The sequence below is a fragment of the Pholcus phalangioides genome, unplaced genomic scaffold (genome assembly GCF_987345545.1).
Source record: "Pholcus phalangioides strain wild (caught in Gottingen) unplaced genomic scaffold, Ppha-v1.0 ptg000024l_1, whole genome shotgun sequence".
NCBI lineage: Eukaryota > Metazoa > Arthropoda > Arachnida > Araneae > Pholcidae > Pholcus > Pholcus phalangioides.
Genome location: NW_028301616.1, coordinates 13,041,312 through 13,058,605, shown reverse-complemented (window position 1 = coordinate 13,058,605; position 17,294 = coordinate 13,041,312). Strand labels below are relative to the sequence as shown.

The window sequence follows — 17,294 nt, the reverse complement described above, 5'->3', positions numbered from 1 at the left end:
CCAAAATCCACACAAATTTTAACAAATCTGTAAAGCAGGAGGGAGGATAAAAAATCCGGAGTCACCTGCCTAAATCTGAAGAGTTGGCAGGTCTGAGTTTGGTATTAAGAGTCTTACCATATCCCCGGAAACCATTCAAGTCTAAAGCTTTTATTATTTTTTATTTATTTTATTTTTTGCAAAAATGCATTTTTTCTTACCTTAATCACGCATTTCACATGAAATGACTCAAAATTTTTCTGAAAAATAGAGGTATATAAAGAAAGCAATTTCATGGTGGAAATGAACTAATCTGGCTCAAGTGATAGTTACCCATTAGATTTGTTTTGATTGGTAAAAAACTTTAGCTCATGACGTGGCTGTTTTATGTTAGTGCATGCATTCATATCAACTGAAATTTTCATCTGTATTCATTAGCCAAGGCAGAAAAACTTCAAAAAAATCGTTGTTAACCAAAAAATTTGTAAACCGAGGAATCACTGTACTATTATTTTACACATTACCGTATTTTACTTAAATTTCATCCATTAAATTTTAAGGAATGGAAAGGGTTATTGGTCTTGTTTTTACATGAAAAAATTTCAAATTGTTTTTCCAATTGTTGCCATACAGTTCATATACACACACAACTATAAATCTTTTAAAAATAACAATTTTTCTGAATTTGTTTTCAAACGTTTAAAGATAGTAATTTTTATTCCACACCTCTCAGAAAAAAAACCTGTACATAAGCAGCAGTATATAATGGCACCACAAATCTAATGTGTTTTCTTTTTAATGTATAATCTGCTCATTACTTGCAGAAAAAGACATATACAGTGTTTCTCCGAAAATAAGACCCGGTCTTATATTATAATTTTTGCTTTGAAAAATGCATTAGGGCATCACACGCTAAGTCTTATATTTTGATAGAATACTCTATCTTTTTGAAGGCATTTTTGAATGATAGTTACAAATTTTCAACTTCATAAACTATTTGTTTAAGGTATCGTCGTTTAAATTAAACAGGAGACGTTCAGTTTAAATTTTCAGAACCAAATGAGAGGCAATGTGTCCATGCGCATCGAAATACTCATCATTTTATTCGGTTCTCAGCACTGAACAATATTGGCTGTTTACTTATGGCCGAGATTAAACTATAAAGTTTGATAAAAGATCTCTCACAAAACTTTAAAAAAAAACCAATAAGTCTATTGGTCACATTCACAATCGAATGTAACTGATATACTTATTGGTTGCATTCTTCAAGTTTCATCAAACCTTTTATAAAACTTTTATAGTGAAATCCCGGCTTATGACAATGGCATTCATTTGGAAGCCAGAATATGTCATATACCGAGATTACACTATAAAAGTTTTAGAAAAGTTCGTTTATGAAACTTGAAAAGCAATCAATAAACCTATTTTGTTATATTTGCTTGAATGTAACCAACCAGCATTTTTTAAGTTTAATAATAGAACTTTCTAAAACTTTTGTAGTTTGATACCGGGCATATATATTGTTTTTTTATTTATCATCAGAAACACTGTGAGTAGTAATTTCCTTCGTTTTTCTTCAATAAAAGTCTCACATTTATCTGTTTATGTAGGCATTCACCTCTCATCCAAGGAGGCCTGCTTGGGTGTTAACGAAAATTTAATTTTTGTTCATAACTTATTTCAAGTACAAATTTCAATTATATTTATTTATATTTTTATTTGATAATATATAATAATAAAACCATTATCATTTTATATAGTTCAATACATCCGTCATGTGTTGCAAAGACATACTAAATCCATCTCATTGGCGATTTTAGGTAAATCTTACTTTTGGGGTAGGGCTTTTATTAGGAGCATCCTGAAAAACCATGCTAGGGCTTATTTTCGGGAAAACACAATAGTATTAATACTTAAGTATCATATTAAACTTACTTCAATCATTTAAACTATATAGTTTATTTTGTCAGTCATTTTATAACTTCATGCATAACTATTGGTGGCACAAATTTTTGTCCAGACTATGATTTGGCACATCTTTCTTATTTTATCGATTCAAACATATATTATATAGATGTATTATATGTATATGATTTCAAGCACATTTTTTATATTACATATAATTAAGGTTAGGTCATATTTCTGGTGCATTTTCAGATTTCATTAAATCTGTGTAAAAATCTATACTTAGTTTCTGGGAAATTCAAAAAATATAGACAACACATCTATTGCAAAGAAATGAAATCAGTTTCATACTAGCTAAAAACATATATAAAATAAAATGTCTTCAACACATTTAATATGTTTTGTGAAAGAATAAAACTGCAGGTACCTTTTGTGAACTTTGTTTTCCTGATTGGGCCAAAGAGCATGAGAGTTTCAGCAAACACTGTAGTTCAAGTGGAAATAAATCCAAGCTCTTTTTCACTAGAACACCACAGCCATTATCAATACCCTGTTATTTAAAGGTTGAAATATTTTGTGAAGTATACTGAATAATAAAGTCATCATCTGTTACTTGCTCGCAGTCATAGAAAATCAAATATTAACTGATAATGACTGAATAATTTAAAAAAGTCATACTTTTGTCCAGAAGTCTTTAGCAATTACTTCAAACTGCAAAGCAGATTCTATCAGCTGAAATATTGGCTGCAAATAAAAATATGAAACTTTTTTTCAATGAGATTAGACATAATAGAAGAAAATAAGGCATAATAGAAGAAAATAAGGCATAATAGAAGAAAATAAGACATAACAAAGAAATTCATTAAAGAATGAAAATAAAAATAGGACTCATAATATTTCAAAAGACTTGGCCTTTAGTGAACAAAAAGTACATCTCAAAAATTAATAAATTAATCCCATGTTATATTATGCATGTCAAGGGGGAGGGACAAAAGTTTAATGTGCTGAAAGCGCATGAAATGAACACCAAAACTCGGCCACTAGAATAATGAACGTGCAATATAACCCACGATTCCATCTTAGTTACATTTCTAATTCTAATGCAAGTTAAATTTTTCACTGTAAAAAAGAAAAAATGAGAAAGGCCCAAATATCTAAATATGTGCTACAACAAGGCGTGATTTAATAAGGAGCTGTGTCAATATACATAATTCTGGAAACATGCTGAAATCTACTTAAATATACACATCTGTAATAGGCTTTTCAATTTAGCCATGCAGTGGAGTCTGTATTATCTTGTCAGCCGTCTCAGTCGGACAACCAAGAAAGAATTAATTTTGCTACCATCACTTGTAGATGAACACAGAAAAAATTTCTTCTGTACCATAGATCCTTAAACCAAATCTTCCAACTACTATACTACAAACTGTGAAAGTCCATAAGATATCAAAAGCATTATATTACCTCAGATTTCCCAAGAGCACTAAGTTCAAATTCTGTCAGCAACTGGCAAAGCAATTCATAAGCGATGAGATTCAGAGTCTCTGTGACAACCTGAAGATGAAATGATTGAATATTATGAAATTTGAAGAAAAAAAAATACAAACCAGGCATACTTCTTTTTCACTAATAAGACACTATCTTAGGTTTGGAGTTAGGTGCAAATATAAACATGAATTAGTGCTCATAAAAAAACAATTTTTTTAGATATAAAAATACTTACTCCTTTCTGAGAAAAAACTGTCAATTTTGACGCAGTTAACAAATATTCAAAGACATTCATTTGTAGAGCAGAATTTCCAAGTGCAACTACGTTATTAAGATCAAAAGAATTCAGTTTTATATTAATCAATGCCCATGCTATCATTATAGGAGCATGCGGTCGTAAAGTGCCAAGACCATGAACTAAAGTATCCAGCATCTGAAAGGAATTAAATAAAGAGAAAATATGAATTTTAAATTGTTGTAATAAATCAGTATTTCAGAAGAAAAATTAATTTAAGAAATTAAATTTAAACAATGCTATTCATTAGAAAAACAATTTAATTTCACAGTCTAATCTATTATCCCCTCATCACGCCAAATCTTGTTATAATATGCATTTGGATATTCATGCATGTTATTAAAGCCACTGTTGAAAAATTAACTAGCATTAGAACCTATGTTTTAGAAAAGTAAAATGCTTTATACTATATGTTAATCATGACATGACAAATGAAAAAAAAAGTAACCTTCATTGCATCCTTATCTTTCAGCAAAAAATGGTTGACAGCATTCCTGGAGGAAGAAATATTGTAAAGTGAATCATGAAATTAATTCAACTACAAAATATGAAAAATCCAAAACTTTAAATAATTAATGTAGGAGAAAATCTAACCATTCTAATAGTATCTTTCTATAATTAGTAATTTTCCTACTGTAAATGGTCGATGGCATATTCATCATGAAGTTTTATCATGAGCTTTCAATTATGAATGATGGCACTTATCAATTTTGTAATGCCATTCTTTTAAGGATTCCAGAAGTAGTAACTGATACAAGCAAATGCTAACCACTTTCCACTACTTAGCAAAGCTCAACTGTATTTCGTTTTTAGAGATTTTTTACATTACTGTTTGATTTAGTAGCTAGTTTTTACTCAATAGTTTTAAGCATTATAAGATATAGGAGTTGTAAAGGATAATAGTATTGTATGCGTAGAGTAGCATAATAACAATGATTTAAAAACAATTTTAACAATGATTAAACTACTAAAAAATTTTGCATGTAGTACTGAATAGTTCTGGAAGAAAAGAAATTACATGGTGTCTCCAATATTCTCAATCAGCAAATCCAAACGAAAACACTGAATCACATTCATACATTCCAGATATCTAAAAAATAAAATACAGTTCAACTGAAATTAAGTCTGCAAATTTAGGAACAAAAAAGTTATACAGATAATTTATACCATGGTTCATACTCTTTGAAAGTAAAACATTCTAGGACAATTCAAGCATTTTCCCGGGGAAAATTTAAAAATTCAAGGACATTCATATCAGGATTGAAAAAAATCATGATTATTTTCAAAAAATAAACTTAAATAATTAACTTAATAATTTTAAAAAAATTTCAAGCACTTATAAGCACTTGAAAATGATTATTATTGTTTCAAGGACTGCAATGATTTTTCAGACTTTTTTCTTCAAGGATTTTCAAGAACTGTATGAACCCTGTATACATTGGTTTTTATAACTCTAAGAAAACATGGAAATTTTTTCGAATATTTTACCCTATTGCTTCTACTAGAGTATGATTCTCTTCAGATATAAACTGGCGAAATGGCTGTCTGGTGCCAAAACCATGCTTCTAAAATATTAAAAATATATAGTTTAAGAAGATTCAGAGCACAAAAAAAATTACAAAAACAAAAGAAAAAACATTATACAGTAAAAACCTGTCTTTAATGGAATTGGAAAGAACAAATTTTTTTCCATTGAACACAGGTTTCTCTGCTAAATACAGGTTCAATTGATACAATATGTGAAATTAGTTATCTCATATGTAATTGAAATAAAAATAGAGAGAAATAAATCAATGGAAAATAAAGTAACTAAATTAAAAATAAATAAAATAATGTAAATTTTCTCTACAATTACTAAGTATTTATCACTTGATATGATACATGCATATTTACTTTAACATGACAGTATATATACAGCAGATTACATACATTAACTATTTGAATCGCTGAATAGTGAATGAAAAGTTAAAAACAGTAGCCTGCCAATAGAAAATCAGAGTTCCCTATATGCAGTTCATATCCTTTGCTGCCTGACTTTTGGTAAAAAGTTTTGCTTCAGAAATCATACTAAATATCACCGAGTCAGTATGATGTGAAGCAAAGCGCTGCAGTTCTTTCAAGGTTTTGACAGTGTCTATATACATAAAAACTTTATCCTACACTGTTCTTCTGAAATGACAACATTCATCTTATGTTCATACTCCTTTTTTTGACTTTCTCTAAAATTTTCAATGAGAGTGTCAATATGCTGTCATGTTCAGTTTTATACAACGTCGTCTATGTTTATGTATTCCTTGGCACTGTAATCATGGAAAGCAGCTTGCATGCAATTTTGTGAGTCTTTCATATCATTTGGAAATCTAACCCTTTCACTGATTTCTCTTGTGGAAAAAACTACTTTTCCAAAACAAAATTTGTTAAAATTTCAAGAAGCAACTGCTTTACTACACATGGCTTATTACTACCACAGCCTTAAGTACAGAAAGTTTTTTGCTAATGTTAGGGGTGGATGATGTAGAATCCACATTGGCAAGTAGATTACATAAAAAAATTTCCAGTACTTTGAAGACCAGCACCTTAACACATTGTATGGTCCCTTAGTCACGAAACAGTCGCCGTGTTTCAGTGCAATTTTCTGTTAAGAGGGCAAAATTTCCCTTTCTATTTCCAGGTAAGACAGATTCTGTTTAATCCGGGTTTTTTAATATGTGTTTTGACATTGAAATCACAGGACCAAGTCTTTTTTTCATTGAAGACAGGTTTTCGCTTAATACAGGTTTCGTCAAAGACAAGTTTTATTATATCTATATATTAGTAGCACCCCTATTATCCAGCCTAACTGGGACCAAAAAACAGTTTTTGGAAAATGTCTATGCATCTATTTATCCCCAAACTGTCTCCTTTTGAGAATTACTATGCACTATATGATATCATAACTTTGATGTTCATCTGTGCAAGTCTGATGAACAAAAAATTCAACCTATGGTCTGATTCTCAGAAAAAAAAAACTGCTCATGAGTTGAGGAGTGGCTTTATGTGTGTATATATAACTACTTCAAAAAATGAGCAAGATTACTGTACTGATAAAAAAAACATAATGAATTACTTTGAAAAAGAATTAAGCTAGAATATCAATAGCAAATAAAAATATTCTTCACAGGAAGTTCTTTAATTTTCCTAATTTAATTAAAAAATATAAATCTCTTACATGAATTTATACATTTTGAAAGTATACAAGTATAAAAAAAATAGATAAAGAAAAAACTTTATATTACTGACCTGGAACATATTAAATATTTTTGTGATGTCTTTTACTTTCAGCTCATTAGTTCGACAGTACAGCAATAATATCTGAAGGATTTCACTCTAAAGAAAGAAATTTAAAAAATATTGATGAACACAAATTATTGAGGCCACAAATAATATCTGACACTGATAATGGTCAATTTAATTTGGTTATTTCATTAGTCAATTATGAAATTCATGCTGACAGATTTCTAATTATTTTTTATTCTTATTTTTTGATAAATCAGAGATGTCAAAATGCTTAGTTTGAAATTATAAAAAAAAAAGAAAAAAAATGTTTACACAACCTACAGCAGCTTTGGGTCAACAGTGCTATCAATTGTTCATAAATTCAAATGCAGTAGCAAATCGGTTACAAAACAGGTGATGAAGAATTAAAAGATTGATTAATGAAAAGGATTCAACAGAACTAATACAAATAAAATCACATGCAAAAAGCTCAACAAATACCTGATGTAAAAATAAACTCTAAATATTCGAACATTTTATTTTTATCTTTTTTATTTTATTTTTTGTGTAAAGAAAAAAGCAATAGTAAAGATAATTACAATAAAAAGAGCAAAAACAATATTCAAGTTTTTTATTAATGAAATTTAAAATTAATTTTCAGCCTCCCCATTCAGTATTTTGCTTGTTGTGGCCTTTGTATTTGTAATGATGATACTCACTTGTTCTCTCAGAGTATACATGATCCAACTATTCACAAGACGATCATACTGTAAAAAAATAAAGAGCCATTAATTTTTTTTTCAGCTTCTTATTTAACAACTCAAAATTGATAACAATAAACTGAAATCAAGGTAGCAAAGAGATGTTGAAGAATACTCTTTACTTCATTTTATGCTAGTGTACGTCTGGCATGCAACACATTGAAATTGAACAAAATGAAGTTACAATGCAACATACTAGATTTGGTACCTTGATTTTTGCTTTCTGAAATTCATTTGCATGCATGAAGTCAATCAAATGCTTAAAAATATTAAGAATTTTTTTTTTTGGATTTAAATCATTGGTTGGCACTCAGTTGAAGCTTGGAAAACACTCATTCTTTTTCTTTACAAGCTTCAAAATTAAATCACACAAGACTTCTTGAGTCATTAATGAAATAATGTTGCTGTCGTTTTATATCTATTTCAATTTTTATCATTTTACTAATTTCAGTTCCTAAATTCCCTTACATTGGGAAGTAGAACATGCCCAACAGTTGTAATGATATATGTGCACAGTATTGCATCACAAATTCCATTTATGTCATCTACAATGCAACTCATAAAACTTTCTTTTCTTTGGAGTTCTGTTCATTTGTTTACCCACATGTAATTTTAAAATGAATTACCAAAAAAATTTCTCTGGTTTTCTGGAAATCTTTAATTCAGATTGGAAACGCTATGACAATAGATTCTGAATAACACACAAATTTTATTTTATTTTTTTCTGAAATTTTTTACACAAAGCTCCAAAAACTTCTTTAATTGCATACCCTTCCTGTATAATAGGTATGGTTCATCTAATAATTACATCATTATATACACATTCTCAATATATGATAATCATTAAATATATTCAATCATTTCAATACATATATTTATTTAATTATAGCTTTTTGGGTCCATAATAAACTCACCAAAGACGTCCAGTAAATGTTTTTGACTGGAACCTGGGAAGCAAAAGAATCTTCTAATTGACCGATAACCTATTCAAATTAAAGAGTTTAGTTAATATGTTTTCCAATCAAATAGTGCCTAGAAGCCATATTAAAAAAATGTTATTCCATAATTCTCAAAGAAAAGTAGACTCTCATTTATCCGGCATGTATTGATATCAGGGTTGGTAAAAAAACCGTTTTTTTAAAAAAAAACCAAAAACTGGGTTTTTTTGTTTTAAGTAGTATTAACATTAAAAACAATAAAATTTTTGAAAAATCATTCAAACTTCTAAAATAATTAAAATAAAATGTTTATTAATGTAATTAACACTTCCTATATTAAAATGTAAGAAATATTTATTGATTAATTAACAAAAACAAACTTTTGCAATTTAATTATTTTTTGCTTAACTTGATGAATTACTTTGTGTTTGAAAATTCTTTTAATGTTATTATTAATTATATATAATATAAAGATGTTTTTTCGTAATTTTCAGTATGCTTAATTAGGAAACTATTTTGCAAAAACTATAATAACAATTAGGTGAATATAATGTATTTAATGAAGCGTAAATAATTCAGATTAATTAGCGATGATTTACGATATACAGGGTGATTATAACTAAGGTTCTGATTTCAAAACACTGTAAAAAAAAAGAAAAAAAGAACAATTGTCAGAATGACTTGAAAATTGACATGAATATTCCTGAAGAAATGGAATTTTATTTGGTAAAGGGGAAAAAATGAAATGTTACTTAAAAATGTAAAATTAATGAGATCATCCAACACATGGGAAATTTGCTCGCAGAATGGAAACAATAACCAGTCATGGTAAAATGATAACTTAATTATAGCATTACACGATTAGCCTTGTGCTTGTTGTTCTGGCTATGAGGTGAAAGCATAAAAATTCTTGTTCAACAACACATCAAAGTATGTAAGGTCATGATGTGGATGCTCTTGCAATTCACCTTTATTAAAACAAACGCGCGCCCCCACATTAATATTCCTGAGGAACTTCTAACATATAGGGGATGTGCTGGAGCTTGCAATTCACCAAAGCTTGCGATCCGACTACTGTTCATAACATTTTGAGGTACCCCCCACAGCCAGAAGTTGCAAGGGTTAAGGTCAGGTGAACTGATGGCCGGCCACATGTCGTGTCATCCTGTTATTGTTAAAATGGGTCTTCAGCAGCTGCTTTGCTGGTATTACAATGTGCATCTTGACAGAGGTTGTTCTATCCACACACTGATGCTATGGAAGTGCCGAAATGATACAGTTGCACAAAATAGATTATACTGCTGGCCAAATACAGCATCATCTACTTGCACCTTTTTTTTTCTTTTGCCAAAGAAATTTCCATTGTTTGAGGAGTATCCACGCAAATTTTCAAGTCATTCTGACCAGTACTTATTCTATAGTTTTGGGATCAAAACTTTAATTATAGTCACCCTGTATATAGCTGATTATTTTTCATAAATCTGTTACTACTACTATACAGTAGATTAACTGGACCTAACAGTGAAAGTATAAAAGAAACAACTATTGAATATTAAAACTGAGAGATATACAGTAGATGTGCTACTTCTTATGGGAAAGAAAATTAAAATGTCTGTGAGGTTATGTAACTACTAGTACACTAGTCTTTGTCCTTTAGGGACAGCTGGTGTCTTTATTGGATGACAGGACCACCTGCCCCTAGCATGATGGTGTCACCACTGTTGCTGCTTCTTTGTGAAGGGAAAAAGAAACCCATGAGATAATACACCACTACATTTAGATGTGTGAGAGGCAATCCTTATTCATTAATTTGCTAAAGATAGAGCATCAGAATGCAGCCAAAAGTTAGAAAATGTGGTAAGAATGAGAAATATTTTGGCTTATGTATATCACTTTAACTAAGATACTTTATATGAAAAAAATATATATATTCAGACCACTTTTATGAGACTTTTTGAAAAAAAACACTTATACCATCTTATGCCATTTAAAAATATACCATCAGCATGTACCCCAAGAATATAAAATGTGGCAAAAATGAAAAATTTTGACTAATAAATGACATGAAAAATGGTATTTAGTCCACTTTTATTTGATTTTTTGAAAAAAACCACTTGGTTAAAACCAAGGTTTAAACCAAACAACCCTGATTGATATGATACTGAATAAAAGTAACAGTTCAATTTATAGATGCCCATCCACACCCCAAGCAATGTTGAACAAACATACAGCAGGTCCCATGTGCTTATAACCTTTTTCAAAAAACAGTCATGAAAAAACGTTGCAAGAAGTATAATGTTTGCAACAGGAAATCTCAGAGTTGGAACCATGAAAATAAGTCATACTAAGCAGAGGAAAATGTTCTAAGTGGAAAGGTTACAATAAGGAATCTACTGTATATATTTTTTTGATAAATTGAAAAATGTTGGTATGAATTGCTTAAAACCCTTAATTTGAAAGAATTAAACTTATTGCAATATGAAAACGACAATCACTTTATTAAATTAATAATGTAAAATAATCAAATTAACTAAATAGATTATTCACCTTTGCAACAACAGCTTCATTTTCATTGATACATTTCAAAAAATCACCGTATAAATTCTGAAGAGAAAAAACATATATTAGAGTGAAATGACCTCAAAAAAAACTTTACCATTTAAGGAATTCAATTATCATTTGAAAAATAAAACTTTTCTTTCCAAGAAAAAGTGAATGAATAGACAAAGAATTACATTTTAACTCACCTTATATTGATTCTTCTCATCCTGCCAGTGCTGAAGGATGTGTTTCAAAGTGAGCAAACAATAAAGTCTTTCACTATAGTAGTAGTTCCATAACTTGAAAAATATAATAGTTTTAACTGCATCTCATGTTTCTTCTCCAATCAACACAAGATAAACAATATGACTAATGAAGTTTTTAATTGCATTCAATATTTTTTTACATATTTGAACCATATTTATACACACAAATGTAAAATAATATGATTTTTTTTTCTGGTTCATGTGCATGGGAATATATTACAAATCATCATGTACAAACTTTTTGGGTTGGTGTTTCTATTTCACCTCAGATTACTTTAGAGGCAGCTGCATAAGGGCTAAGTTACTTCTTTGAGGGCCAAATATCTCAATGAGAGATAATTACACTGATAAAATGAATTTGAGCAGGTTTATTTGATGCAGAGGTAGTGTCTGCATAGTTACAATCACATCAAAATCAATAACACATTATATAATTCAATTTCGCATTCATGGTTTCTTTTTACTACACATGCTAAAGCATATTTTGGAAAGTTTTCAAAAGAACCAGATTGGTCTATGGGATGAAGTTTATGCACCTACATTATAATCAGAGTTTGGGCATTTTACGAAGCACCAAGACTTTATACATTGGTTGTGCATGCACACACACACGCACAAAAATGTGTACATATCAAACCAGCATTCCCAAAGCTTTGAACAGCTTCTGGTGTGATTTATTGGTTTTCTCAATCATATAAAAGTTTGCAACAATTTTGTTTTACTTCAGTGTTTCACCATAGGTACACAGAATTCTAATAACTAGAGATGGGACGAATATTTGGTATTCAGCCTATTTGGTCTTTTTGCCAAATAATATTTAGCTATTCAGCAGAATAACTGTGTAAATTTAAGCCCAACAAACTAATTTTTAAAAATTATATTAATTGGAATTTTTGCCATAAATTAAAAATTTACTGATTATATTTTACTATGTGGTATATATCACTTTCTGTGAAAAAAGTTATGTCAGGGTGAATTTCTAGGATAAGGAAAAAATGAAACTGCAAATAGAATCCTATTGCTATAATGTGGAAGTGAGCATGAATTACTCAAGTTGACTAACTGAAGGATGTACCCAGACAAAATATGTATTGAGCTACTGAAAGAGGCAAAAGGGGCAAAGAACATTTAAAGAGGGAAAAATAGGGAAATAAGACGTTAATTTTATAATGCATTTCTAGTTGAGTAAATAATTTATACTCTTTTAATTAGATGTAAAATTGTAACAAGAGTCGAAAAAAAAAATGATTCCGTGAGTAATACTATAATACAATATATCATTGCTAAGTTTGATTGTCAGTATCATGGCAATAATAATCTTTAACCTACTAGTTTTTTAATATTTAATTAATAAATTGCATAATTGAAATGCAATATCAATCATTTGAAATTACCAATAATTTTATTTTCAATTGAAGACACCAATTTTATAATTGTGGTGAATTTTGAGAAAATTGATATTCAGCTACCAAATAATCAGCATTAGCCAAATATTGGGTTTAGGGCTATTCTGCCAAATCCCCATTTGTCCCATCCCTACTAATAATAATCTTTCACCTACTGGTTTTTTAATATTTAATTAATAAATTGCATAATTGAAATTTAATATCAATCACTATTACCCACTTGTGATTGGTTTTTTTTTTAGGCAGATTTTTCTCTTCCTTCCCTATATTTGTGAGGCTATTTTAGTGAAGAAATAATGATACATAAATCATAGTGAATACGATTGATTCACTCATTATCTAATTCTGTGCTCAGATGGCAAAATGTTATAAATCACTTTTCCCAAAAAATAGAGTTGTTGGCATTCCAGAGTCTAATTCGTTAAAATTTTGGAAGGTGACAAAACTTTGTCTTTTTCTCTTTTAGTTCATGAGGAAACAACAGAGGCAAATTGTAATGAATCAAAAACCCACAGTGTCACATGTTGGCAAAATATTATTTACAAATTCACCATCATGAAATTTTAAAAAGTGACTAATAGCGTTTTGCCATCTGAGAACAGAATATATACTTGTATTCTGTGTGTGAATATATATACTTACATTATATTAATATTACTTACTTCAAAGAGCATAGTCTCTGTGTGTCTTTCATTACTTAGCAATTTCTAAACAGAAAGAGAAAAAAATTCTGTTGATGAATAGTACTGAATATCTACAAGTTTATGATGCATCATATACAGGGCATCCATAATGAAAAGAACCTATATTAAAGTAGCCTACAGGCAAAATGCATCATATATGTATATTGCATCTATATAGTTTCTGAAAGCATCATCATATATACTATATATCTTGGTATTCCTCCCCACCTCCAGACTTGTTAGAGTGCATTCGGATATGTCGCATCTTTCATTAGAAGTATTGAAAATTTAACTAGAGTTAGAGCCTATATAACAGTGTTTCTCAACCGCCGGGCCGTGACATCATTCATACCGGGCAGCGAGTGATCAGCCGTTTTATTTCTCCTCATTCATTTTCTGTTGGCCTTTCACTCAGAAAAATGAATGAAACCAGGCCGCATGCTTGCCAAATTTGAGAACCACTGCTATATAATACCATAACTATTAGTCATTACTCATTATTAAACTTCATTGATAGCTATTAACCAAAACAATAATTTTTGTGTATTTCTGAATCACTAATCCTGCCTACCCAGCGGTAACTACATCACAAGTTAGGATCACTTCAGAAGCTAGATAATGGCAATATTTTATTTTATTGATAAGAAATTTATCTAATTTTTATCTAAATATGATCTAATAAGAAATAAATGAAAAAGCCTTTAAATCAATAAGAATTCGTGTTCATTTGATCAGCAGTGAAAACACAGCAACATTTTATAAATTCAGGTATAGTATTCACTCGAATCTAACAAACCTTAACTCTAACACACACCTTATTCTAGAGCTGTAAAAATGTATTGTTCTTTGATATTGACACAGATTCTACAATATTATGAACAGATTTGGAGAGAAAAAAATGCACAACAGATTACAGTATCAAGGAAACAGTTATTTTCCTGATATTTTTGCTGAGAGTAGCCTCTACTTCAGCTCCTCACGCCACAGTGCGTGAAATAAGGAAGGCAGGGTCATGTCTCCAGTGGTGTAGATGGTAGCATGCTTGCCCAGTATGCAAGAGGGCTGGGTTCGAGTCCCGGCGAAGACGTGGTGACTTTTCTTTCTGAGTTCACCTCAGCAAAAATATCCGGAAAATAACTGTTTCCTTGATATCTCGGGCTGAGAAAAAAGTCATCTGTCTCAGATTACAGTATATCTGTGAAACAGACTAATCATATTATTGGAATTTCAAATTTTATGAAAAACAACCTCCAGATTTTTTTTGGTTCCTTTGTACTCTCGGCTGACAAAAGACCTGAAAAGTTCAGAACACTGGACGACATCAATGTCCTATGGAAATAAATATCACAATTAAAAATTATTCTATAAAAAATATTACACAAAAATATTATCATTATCTGTCTATTAGGACTTGACAAATCAAAAAGTATTTAGGTGCTAGCCTAATTTCTTAGGAGCCAAGCATGGTTTCCTCTCCTCGCTCCAGAAAAACATTCCTAAATAAGATTTTTTTAGACTTTTTGGGACATAATGACCACTTCTCAGGTTGAAAGACACACTGCAATGAAATGTGACATTTTTTGTCATACTTGGATTCTAATCTAGAAATAACCAATGCAAAGAATATTAGGCCCTAATGCAGATTTTCTAGTCACCATAGGATTTGTCTCAAGTTCTGGTCTATATATTCTGGCCTAAGTACTCTAACTACATAGCCATAGATTTAATCTCATTAGCTTGCAATCATTCATATTAGCATAATATAGCTCATCAGTTTTTTTTATGTATCAAATGTGAATTTTAACACAAGATTCATTATGGTTATTTTTTTTCTTCTAAGAATTTTCCATGATTTAATTATAAAGCCTTTCATAAAATAAAACACTGGACAAAAATAAAAAATGGGTATATAGTCATATATTTGATGATTACCAAAATTTTGTGTAGCTTTCCAATGAACTCAATTTCTGCTTCTTTATGAAGTTCTTTGATTTGTGCTGTTGACGAGTTCCTGAAATATAAAGAGGAAAAAAACAAAGGACATCAACAAGCATAATTACTTGAATGAATATGACAAATCCAATGATCAATACTTTATTAGTGGAAAAAAGCCTACCCTGCTTTCCTGTAGTACAAAACACCATTGAGAAGCCATTCTGCATTATTTTGGAGTTCCAGAGCAATCATTTCCTGGAAGTAAAATTGACTTTTTCACTCACTATTTCAGCAGTTTCTTCAAAGAAACATATTTTTTCATTATTTTTCAGGCTGATTATAAGAAAAACATTTTTTCCCATAGAAAAAGTTTTCTACGTGTAACTACTAAATTAAAATCTGAAGAGAAAGCAAAATTTTTAAAAACATCGTCATTAAAAGTAAAAAAACTCATTTTGTATCATTCTCCTTGGAAAAAGTATGCTTGGCTTGAATAAAAATCTGGTGCCCCAATGGTATTTTGATTTGTCAAGCTCTGGTTTATGCACCTCCTGTTTAAAGACCAGAAATAGCAAATATGTACTCGTTCAAATGTGCGAGAGCACAGAGACACTTAACAACTGGATGTTAAAGAGATCATTTATAATGATGTTTCTCATCAAAAGACAGCTGATTCCAAAGGTAAAAGAATAGTTTAAAATATTTAACCTTTGTTGAAATAACGTAAGATTTTCAGAACTGGCTTCATGAAAGTAAGCGTTCAAATTTTGAATTATTTTAACCTTCAGCAAAAAATACAGTTGCAAAAAATATTTTTGCCAGGGCAGTTTTTTTCATGGTTTTTATCACTTTTTTTTCCACTATGGCAAAAACTTGCCAACCCCACTTCACCAGAATGTATAAATGAGTCAGGCACCATCCACCGCCCAGTTTTTTCTAATCCAATGCACCACTAATGGGGTCACAATGCACCACACCGGTTAGGAATCACTGATTTAGAGCATACATAAATATCACCTTTTGAGAAAGACAATTTTTTAACATGCAAATGATAAAAAAAAAAGATTTTAAAAAAAAACTTTTTTAACTGAAGGAGCAGTAAAAAAAAAAAAAATAGCAAATCTTCATGCTGCAAATGAATTAAGCATTAAATGTTATAAATCAAGGAATCACACATAATAAGAACATTATCATAAAAAAAATTAATCATTAGAAAAGCTGTATACAATGGACTTCAGAACAGATGTTCCGGACACCAAGGAGTAGAGGCTTTTAGCTGACCTAGAAAATAAAAAGAAAAATTATTCAGGAAAAATAATTAAAACTAAAAAAAAATTATTTGCATTTTTTTAAAAATTAAATCTGTCTTGGACCAAAAAAAATGCTTTTATAAAATATAAAAAAATCAATTTTAAAAAACATGCCGCCCCCCCCCCCCCCCCAGCCAGGCCTTCAGAGGCTCCTGGAGTAGTATGTAATAATGCAAACATTTGCCTCAAATCTTAGAAAAGAAAACTTTTGATGCAAAATCACATATGAGCATAACCATCAGAATTAACAAATTTTCAATAAGAGGCAACTACAGTGGAGTATGCTTAACATACCCTGGATATAACATACTAAAAGAATGGTCATAACAAAGAAACAAATTGTGATATAACAAACAAAAAAATATATACAAAAATACCATAAAAAAAAAGACTTTTTGCACAACACTCATTGCATGTGGGTGATATCTTGACGTTTTCGCACAAAAACACCTAATTTTTTCCAATAAACGAGAAATTACATTGTCAAAAGAGTTACATTTCTCATCAACACTTATTCATTTTCACTTTAGTG

At 30.0% G+C, this 17,294-nt stretch overlaps 1 protein-coding gene across 1 annotated transcript in view; it reads right to left on the bottom strand.

Moving 5' to 3' along the window:
- Nup188 (nuclear pore complex protein Nup188) overlaps positions 1-17,294 on the bottom strand; it is a 79,076-nt gene that overhangs the window by 54,343 nt on the left and 7,439 nt on the right. Inside the window, exons 2-18 of the mRNA XM_089250682.1 lie at positions 16,679-16,733; positions 15,634-15,707; positions 15,450-15,528; positions 14,766-14,846; positions 13,497-13,541; positions 11,369-11,461; positions 11,169-11,225; positions 8,598-8,666; positions 7,642-7,689; positions 6,947-7,033; positions 5,156-5,232; positions 4,686-4,757; positions 4,116-4,161; positions 3,608-3,805; positions 3,349-3,438; positions 2,563-2,628; positions 2,312-2,434 (exon numbers count right to left, since the gene is read on the bottom strand). Coding sequence (XP_089106808.1) covers positions 2,312-2,434; positions 2,563-2,628; positions 3,349-3,438; positions 3,608-3,805; positions 4,116-4,161; positions 4,686-4,757; positions 5,156-5,232; positions 6,947-7,033; positions 7,642-7,689; positions 8,598-8,666; positions 11,169-11,225; positions 11,369-11,461; positions 13,497-13,541; positions 14,766-14,846; positions 15,450-15,528; positions 15,634-15,707; positions 16,679-16,733 — 1,360 coding nt within the window. The remainder of the gene's footprint in view (positions 1-2,311; positions 2,435-2,562; positions 2,629-3,348; positions 3,439-3,607; positions 3,806-4,115; positions 4,162-4,685; positions 4,758-5,155; positions 5,233-6,946; positions 7,034-7,641; positions 7,690-8,597; positions 8,667-11,168; positions 11,226-11,368; positions 11,462-13,496; positions 13,542-14,765; positions 14,847-15,449; positions 15,529-15,633; positions 15,708-16,678; positions 16,734-17,294) is intronic.